The sequence below is a fragment of the Clupea harengus genome, chromosome 14 (genome assembly GCF_900700415.2).
Source record: "Clupea harengus chromosome 14, Ch_v2.0.2, whole genome shotgun sequence".
Taxonomy (NCBI): Eukaryota; Metazoa; Chordata; class Actinopteri; order Clupeiformes; family Clupeidae; genus Clupea; species Clupea harengus.
The window spans coordinates 10,120,498-10,130,497 of record NC_045165.1 but is presented as its reverse complement, the minus strand read 5'-3'; the positions used below and the strand labels follow the sequence as shown (position 1 = coordinate 10,130,497).

General features: G+C 46.2%; 1 protein-coding gene across 3 annotated transcripts in view; it reads right to left on the bottom strand.

The window, feature by feature from the left end:
* Positions 1-10,000, bottom strand: part of LOC105899592 (neuronal PAS domain-containing protein 3) — a 259,062-nt gene that overhangs the window by 134,259 nt on the left and 114,803 nt on the right. For all 3 annotated transcript variants that reach the window (XM_031579734.1, XM_031579735.1, XM_031579736.1), the window contains exon 4: positions 2,455-2,537. In XM_031579734.1, coding sequence (XP_031435594.1) covers positions 2,455-2,537 — 83 coding nt within the window. The remainder of the gene's footprint in view (positions 1-2,454; positions 2,538-10,000) is intronic.

Here is a 10,000-nt window from a genome sequence, read left to right as displayed (position 1 = left end):
ACTGATCAGTTAAGCCCACTGGCCTGGTGACACACACACACACACGCAGACACACACACAGACACACACACAGACACAGACACACACACACACACAGACTGATCTGCCTGTAATGATATTTGGCTCAGTGCTGTCATGTCACCAACTGAGAATTAACACGGTACAAGAAAAACACGGTTGAAAAACCAGAATCAAATAACCACCATTCCATGAAATGTATTTTATTTGTATTATTTTTTCTGCATTCATTTTTATAAATAATGTAATATGATTTTTTTTCACCAAACCATATTATTTTATATTAGAGTTATATTCTGGTGACGTCAAATAATTAATTCTCGGTTGACGATGTGCACAGGTGCGTGGGCTCAGGCTCATCATCTCCCCTGCTTCCACACAAATACAAGCTTTTGGCCGGTCAATAGCTCACCTGACAGGCCCCATGCATACGAGAGAGATCACACGTTCATGATTCAAACAACCTGACCCACATGGCAATCAGTTTGCATGCTAAGGCTAACTTTGATTGCTAATAGACACAGTATATTAGTTTCATTATGCATTTAAACAGTATCCCATTTCAAGGTTAAATGGTCTCTAAATGCATAGACATCATACATGCTGGTAAAGTCTCGGACACACCTGTGGCTGAGGCCTGAAATCACTCACTGACAATATAAAATAACATTACAGATGGTTGTCTCGCAAAGCTGCTAAAGTCCTATCTTCCTCTTGTTGACCTGCATTGCTACATTAAACATTAACGTTAACATTGCGTCCACCCTCCCTACCTAACTCAACCCCACTCTCTCAAAAAGATGGTACAGCTAACAGTGACTAAGAAACAAGTCTATCTTCTAGGTAGAGCAGGTGTTGCTCCAGATCTTAGGTCAATGAAAAGAGAAAAGTGGTGTAATACACCAGAAGCAGGAGGTTGTCTAGGCTGGAGGTTGTCTAGGCTGGAGGTGCATCTAGAGGCTGGGGGTTCATCTAGAGGCCGTACATCTGAAGCTCTGGCGAAGCAGGTAGAGGTAGAGGCTCAGCCTCCACCAAAGCACCTCATCAAGGCTCCTCTTTATTAAGCTCTATCAGACGCTGGTCTAATCTGTCTAAAATTAGCCGCAGAGCTCAACAAGTAATGACTGCCTCGCATCCATTATCAGTTCATTTTCCCCCTATCAATCACCAGCCGAGCATGCCTTTTTTTCCAAATGTCATCCCAAAACTTTTCACAATCAATTAAGCCGAAGATTAATGGGGACAATTTGCCAGGAACAAGTCCTTCCTTGAAAAGGCCACGCCTCGACAGACTTTCAGCCTGGTATTGATGTTAATTATAAATTTCCGCTTCCTTGTCAGACATTTAACCTGTCGAAAGGAAAAGATCACCCCCCATCCCACCCCCCACAAATCCTTCGTTTTTTTCTTCATTTTTTTTTTATGGTGGGCTTTGAACAGCACCACAGTTTATCACAGTTTAAATACCTCCCAGAAACCTTTCTCTCTCTTCTGTTTTTTGGGAGGACATGAGTGAGTTGTTTTGTGTGTCAAGGAAATCAATAGCGCTGCATGTTCCTTCCCGAAATGCACTTTTAATGACGGAAGGGGATTAAACACTCGCAGCCTGCCCCCGTCACGTTAAAACCTCTGCATTCTGGGTAAAAAAAAAAAGAAGAAGAAAAAAAAACAGCGGGAGTTGTCACTTCTCATCATCCGTCCTCAACATGCACGGCTGACACGCGTTTCCCCGTAGACCGCCGCTGTTCGGCGGCATCTCACACACTCACACACCCTGCGCTGTTCCCCCAGCACATGCCAACACAAAGTTTACAGGCTTTTCAAAGTGCCAGACTGATGAATATTTAACCCAAAAGACAACCTCCTTTCTCGTCCAATTAACCACCGTTAAAAACCCAAGCGATAGAGAAGCCTGCACATCAGTCCAGAGAGAACTGTTTTCCCTGAGGGGATTTCTGATGATGTTTGCAGGTCAATATTTTCTACGAGATGAGAAGGAGCAGGCACACATGAAACGACCGAACATAGCGCCTGAATACGGCTTCTGTTAACAAATCCCATAGGCTTTGAAACATATCAAACCTGAATGAACATGCTTATACGAAACATAAATACAGAGTAGAAGATATGAGAGTAAGGGGTAGAAAATAATCGTTCAGTAATCGCAGAGATATACTTGTTAATGTTGGCTTATAGTGAAAGCTTGCCATGCTAAACGTAATTGTATTTTTACAATCACAAACAGTGTTATGCACAACAGAATCTGTATTAAAAAATGAGAAATTTCATATAGAGTTAGCAGAGTGAATTGGCTGTTTATATGACGAGAGTGTGTGTTTGTGTGTGTGTGAGAGAGAATGTTTGTGTGTGTGTGTGTGTGTGTATGTGTGTGTGTCTTTGTGCACATGAACAACGTGATGCTTGTGTGTGTCCTACCTGCAGAATGTGGCTCCCGAGGTGCGGTTCAAAGATCTCCGAGGCAACGACGGTGTGACCCCTCCTCCTCTGAGTTCCGATAGCTGAGGAGACACACACACAACACACACAACCTGTTAGAGTCAGTCTACACACACACAACACACACGCAACAAACACAACCTGTCAGAGTCGGTCTACACAGAGTCGGTGTTTGTGTGTGTGCACGCACACATGCAGGAACTAAGAAACGACAGAGTGTGATAGACCAAGATTAGTCTGAGTGTGAGGTAACCACCTGTGTGAGTGTGAGTGTGTGTGTGTGTGTGTGTGTGTGTGTGTGTGTGTGTGTGTGTTTGTGTTTGTTGCACATCAGAATGCGATGAAGCATGCTGGTATTTTTGAAATGCTGAGCAACATATTACAGCGGACACCATGTTTGTATTACACACTGAACCTAATAACCTGTGAATGAGTGAGAGACTGTGAACACAAGCATGGCTGAATGAGTGTGTGTGTGCGTGTGTGTGTGTTTCTCTCCTCCAATCCCAAATTGACTTAGACCCAAACGGATCACGGCACGCGTGCCCACTGATGCCACGCCGCTAAAACAACCACGTCTGACCCGGCGCTGCGCTGCTCTGGCACCGGCACCGTACACGGAGATGCAAATCAAAGAGCCCCCGCTCGCTCGTGGCACTACTTAGCCGCCGCCGCCGCCGCTACCTCGACTCACACCCGCGTGTTCGCCCGCCTAGCCCCGGCCCCGCTGCTCGCGCTACAAAGCCTTGTTTTCATAGGAGGGGGGGGATAATATCGCGGCATTGATTCCTCCGCCGAGCAACTAGAGAGCTGCGCCCTCGAGGCATTTCTCTCTCTCCCTGTCTCTCTTTGTCTCTCTTTCGCTCTCTCGTTTTTTTAGTTTTTTTTTCTCCCCAAGACTTCTGACTTTAAAGTATGGAGGAGCAGCGTGCTGCCACGGTGCCGCTAAAAAATGGCCCGAGGTAATTTCAAACTTAACAGACCTTGTCCCACCAGAGCTCATTATGGAGGAATTTTATAACAAAGTGCTCTGTACTTAATTTCCAGAGCTTAGCCAGGCGTTTGGGTAATGTTGCTGAATTAAGTGCAATTAATGATGTAATAAAAAGCATTGAATGGCCATTAAAGTCGCTCAAGGACCAGAAGCAAACAGGGGTCTTGGTGATGGGTGGGGGTGTGAGGGTGTGAAGGTGGGGTCATTGCTGGGTGGAGGGGGGGGGGGGGGGGGGGGGTAAGATCCGGGGCTGGAAGGTGAGGTGGGGGGTACGAGGCTGCCGGCTGTCCTTCAGCAAACCTGTGGCGCCAGAGTAAACACACTTCTCCCCTCCAGTAATGCTTTAAGCGCTTCGCCCCGGACGCCCGGCTGAGATGACAAACACACACACACACACACCTGGACGCCCGGCTGAGATGACAAACACACACTGGAAGGACAGTGCTGTTGCTGTGCTGTGATGCACACACAGACACACACACACACACACACACACACACACACACACACACACACAGATGCTGTGATGCACACACACACACACGGATGCACACTCGCATGTACAAACACAGACGCATGCATGCATACACACACACACAAACACAAACACCAAAGGGTACCGAGCATATCTCACCAGGACCCAAGACAGAAATCCAAACAAACACAAACACACAAACACACACACACACAAACACACACACACAACAGCGGAGCCAGATAGGAGCTCACAGCAGAGGGAGCCAGATCACACGGTGCTTTGAGGCACACAGTGAGATACTATGAGTCATATGACTACATAAACAAAAAGAAGGAGCGAGCACACACACACACACACACACACACATACGCAGTACACACACTTACCAATACGTCTCAATCTTATGCAATCTACAGTTCCACACCATAAATATATGCTGTTAAAGCACATGCCCAGACACACACACACAATCACATACACACACACACACACACACCCTTTAAGCAGGCAGCTCTCATGTAAAAACAATATATAAGCATCAGAAACACTCTTGACCAACTTCAATTATCATCCCTTCGGCCCGCACCGCCGATACCCACAAGGAGAAATCATCTCTTGCACAATGGCCCAGCGCACTCCACAGCCTCTCACTCACACTCTCACACACACACACACAAAAATCACATCACATCAAATGAAAAAATAAGGCAGCGGATTGTCTTATGTGGGGAAATCTTCCCTGACCTTGGGGATGTGCAGGGCTTGAGAAAGGAGAAAGGAGAGGGGTGGTTAATATCTGATAATAAAGAAGTTAAAATGTTAAACGGCCTCTGTCTGCAGGCGGACTCTCAGCTCTGCGCCTGCCAACGGCCCGCTTCTTAATAACACCAGCATTACCCATTCACACAATCTGCTAGGGGACGTGTGTGTGTGTGTGTGTGTGTGTGTGTGTGTGTGTGTGTGAGTGTGTGTCTGTGTGTGTGAGTAAGTATCTTCATTCACTTTCCAACTTCCTAGTGTGTGTGTGTGAGCAGAAAGGAGTGTGTATTCATTTCTTCAGTTTCCTAGGGTCTATGTGTGAATGCCAGAGCATGTGTGTGTGAGTGTGTGTGTGTGTGTGTGTGTGTGTGTGTGTGTGTGTGTGTGTACGACTGAGCATGAAATGAGTGTGTGGTCACTGCTTCACATTCCTAAGCTCTGTGTGTGTGCATGCAAGTGTGTAATCACGCGTGCTTTCACCCATTTAGTCTCCCTGTGCTCGTACACAAAGAACATCAACATGTGCTAGACATATGTGTGTGTGTGTGTGTGTGTGTGTGTGCACAGGCATCTACCATGTGTGCGCATGCGTTCATGTGCTCAGCAACCTGTCTGTCTATGGGTAGCCATTTGTTAGGGTTTAAATATGCGCGAGTGTCAGTGCCTGTGTCTGTACGTATATATATGTTCTCATCCGTGTGTGTGAATCCATGTGTGCTCATTCGTCTAAGCTTTCAGCTGATCTGCAGTCCTCCCTTCGTTCACAGCACCGCTGATGTTGGATAGGGGTAGGGGTAGGGCTGGGGGGGGGGGGACAAACGGACCCAGGCCAAAAATCACACGCCGGGCTCCATTAATAAAACTCCCCGCCATTGAGCCCCTCACAAAGAGGCCTGGCTGGGCTGGGCTGGGCTGGGCTGGGCTGGGCTGGGCTGGGCTGGGCTGGGCTGTTGTGCGGTGCTGGGCTGCTGTGCTGAGCCGACTGCTTTCCCTTCTCCTTTCAAAGGCTGGAATTAAGAGGGCCCGCTTTGAGCCGGAGAGAGTTCTCAGTGAACAAAGCCACACCCACACACACATATATACACACACACACACACACACACACACACACACACAAAGCCAGCTTTTTTCATTCTGTCTCATCTAAAAGATGCCCAGAGATGTGAGCAAGAAAAGAAAAGATTAAATCTCTTTTCTCTCAATACAGAAAAAAAAAAACACTAACGCTAACAAACAACAACAACAACCTTCATCAGACAATTCCACAGTCTAGCATTTCAAGCATAAACCTTTTCATTGTTTGCACATAATACATAGTATTTTATATATATATATATATATATATATAAATAAATAAATAAATAAATAAATAAATAAATAAATAAATAAATAAATAAATAAAGGGTGGCAATCAGTAACTAACCCCCACCTGTGTGCACAGGCTACATCTGCAGGCATCTCTACAGTGGTCCCATGGTGCACTGTCATATAGAGGCCACCGGCATGACAGCAGGACACCACTGTGACAGACTATACACTGGGTGGGGGGGGGGGGGCGAGCAGGCCAGGGAGATTCAATCGGCCTCCGTCTCACGGCTGTGTGAGCACACAGTGAAATGAATATAATTGCATATTGATCCTGGACATTATGCTCTATTGAGCCCTAACCCCCCCCCCATCACCATCACCACACACACACACACACACACACACACACACACACACACACACACACACACACACACACACACACACACACACACACACACATATCGGACAAGGACGGGAAGAAGCCTCTCCTAGATAAAACACAAAACGACTGAAAGCTTCAAAGTAATGCCTCACAGGTCTGGGTATATAAAAGTGTGTGTGTGTGTATGTGTGTGTGTGTGTGTCTGTGTGTGTGTGTGTGTGTGTGTGTGTGTGTGTGTGTGTGTGTGTGTCTGTTTTAGTTTGTTGGCTGGATGTTATGTGTTGTGTTATGTGCCCGCAATAAAAAATATTTCAAAAAATATATTTCATTTATCCAGTTCTTCTTCAATGCGTTAGCTTCTAAGCTACCGTCATTATGAACTGATGGCATGTAAAGGGGGTGCACTCCTGTCTTGGTGTATAAACAAAAAGTTTTCATTACAGTTGATGGTCCACTGACGGCAGCTGAGAGCCCTTTCAGGTCCCAAATCAGGTATGAAGGAGCAGCTAGCAGCAGCCTCGGCGCCAAGAGACACCGGAGAGCCTGAATCAAACTCACAGGCATGCAAATCAGGCAGGGAAACATGATTGAGACTAATGCTGATGCATTAGAAGAAAAGATCAGTTTCCCACCCAGCCACTCGACATTTTATACCACCACGTAATGCAGCCATGTCACAAACGGCTTTCTCAAGAGCGCGCGACGCACAATATGCCCAATTTAATTTTCTCCACAACATTTCTGAGCCGTGGAAGCCGAATGAAAGTCGATGGAACTTTTTTGGCGGGGGGCTTTTTATAAGTCAACATTACCCCTATTGTTAATTCATTTCTCATTTAACGGCAAACTGGCGATCAGGGAGAGACACACCCGCCAACACCGCCCCCCCGACTGTCATTTCAAATCTGCAATCATTTCTCATGAAGCTTAGCCTCTCCTATTCCCCCCGTTCGGGATTAGAGAGGGGCTAAACGCCGGCGCAGTGTTTTTTACCCAAAGGCTCTGGGGCAGGTACTGTTACACAAATTGCCAATTCAATTAACGGGGTGTAAATGCTCAACTGGCAGCTGGCACGGAGGACAGCTATTTTGGCAAGTGTCAGGCCCAATTCATCAAGCTGTCAAAGCGCTCGCCGCCGAGAGGCCGCTGGACGCCGCTGGGGCTCCTTCGCCGGGGCCACAATGGCAAATTCGTCTAATCCTCTCGGCGGTTTGCGTTTGCTGGGTCGTCGCTGCTGGGGGGGGTTTAATCTGGGCCTGGGAGATCATTCACTCAGTCAAGGGGTGTTTTGGTGGCAGCGGTGGTGGTGGTGGGGGGGGGGAGCAGTGGAGGTGAGGTGTTGTAATACCAACAAAAAAGTGTGGGGGGGAGGGAGAGGTGTAGCATACCAATCTGACCTCCATCAAATCCCACCTCTTACTCAAAACAAAGTACCTGTGTCAGTACGGCTATCCAAATCTCACCACACAAACTCATCTCCCCCTACCCAGAGCATCACTGAGGAGAAACATCCAGTGGTGGCGGTCGGCGCTAAAGCAGGCGCTGGCTGACAGTAAGAGCCTGCTCGTTGGGGGCGAGGGGTGTTTCATGACAAATCGCCGTGGCACCACAAAGGTCTGCCAAGCACTCTGAGGGCCCTTTCAGTTCCATTAGCCCCAACTGTCTCTCCTCATGAGGTGTACACTGAGAGGCAGAGGGCCCTAATTGATAGGACTCTGGACACACACTAATTAGCACTCAACACCTGAAAACAGATTAGGAATATTTACACAAATATACATACACATAAACACACACACACACACACACACACACACACACACACACACACACACACACACACAGACACACACACACACACACACACAAGTATGCGTCTACAAACATGTAGACTCTGAAGCAGACATGGATAATTATGGAAGTACGGGAAATATAAATGCTGAGCAAAAACACATAAGTATAGTGCTATCGAAACACAATCTCAGGCTACCACAGATTCAACCGTAAGTGGGTCTGATTGAAAAACTTCTGTTCATTACGCAATCACAGAAGGCCACGGGATCCAGTCACTATGGACACAGTCAGTAAACATTCCTGCCAACAAACAAACAAAAGAAATCAAATAACAAAAATAAACAAATTAAAAGGTCATCATGGAATATGCCTGGGGAAAGTGGAAGCAATTTTCTGTTAATTCCTCCATGGTTTTCAGAATAAATCTACAGAATCAGGTTGACAGGACCGGCCCTATTAATTACGCTTTCTCTTGGCCATCTGCACAGTGCTGTTTCTATCTACCTAAATATGTCAATCTAAAGTCTTTTTAACAAGATTTTCATAAGACTAGACAAGACAACAGCCGAATGTGCTTTTGTGTCATTCCAAACAGCAGAGATGAGAGGAGATCATAGCCAAGTATTTTAAACATCAGCTTTCACTCTGTTCTAGAAATGATGAAAACAAAAAATTAAAATATTCATTTAAGTGCTCTCTGCATTCTGTGAGGGGGACACAATGGTTATTAAACCATTTCAGAATTGCATTCTGTGTGTGTCCTGCATCAAGACACAAAGCAGCAGATGAAGCTCCTCTGATCATTTCAACAGCTCGGAGCTTTCTGCTTCCTCTCCTCTTTGGCTTGAGCTCTCAACTGACTCTCTTCTTCTGTGTCAGGACATAAAGCTTCACTTAGCGTTTTACAGTGTGACACATTGGTTAGTGTAGCCTAAGAACCAACAGTGTGAATATCTATATGACCGAAAACTATTCCACCAGAGCACTTCGGCAGAGGCGAATGACATCCCTTTGATTCAAAGACCCTCCAGTCCACACTGAGCATGTCCTTTAATCACTCCAAAGCATTCACCAAAGAACATTGAACAAGCAATAAACCGAAAATATAATGGCCATCGTTAGACTGGGTTTTTATGTACACTATTTTCATTTCCTAATTGTAACACGTCTCTACAAATCAGGGAATGGACACTAGGTTCACATCGTTTCACTAACCCCCCCCCCAACGCCCCCCCACCCCTCCACACACAGAACTCAAACCGCTTCACTCCTCCCCCCCTGTGTTCTTCAACCCCGCAGACCACCGCCAATGTTTTCACTGAGCGAAAGGCCATTAAATAATTTACTGACCACAGCTAATGACAGGCCCTGATCAGACGCCCGTCGGCGGGGGTCATCAGGATGAGGACGAGGGCTGAAACATTTGTTTTAATTAGCCGCTTTTTCAACATCTTTCACAGGTTTAAGTTTTCATGATGGGCCTGTTTAATAATCCATGCTCATCTTTCTGCTCATTTATGTCATCAAATTTTAACCGTCTGTCTCGCTCTCTCTCTCTCTCTCTCTCTCTCTCTCTCTCTCCTCTTTCTCCTGCACTAATGACGTGTTTCAAAGATGTAGTCTGCCCACTTCTTTCCCCACCATTTGAACTCATATAGTGTAAGAATGGCCGTCAAGTGTCTGCGTTTGGGTGTTTTAATGCCTGTGCCATTACATTTCAAATGGATTCTCCTCGTCAAGATACAGTGTACAGACTATTTGGACAACTAAAAGGAAAAGAAGTCAAGATGGATAGGGATAAGGACTC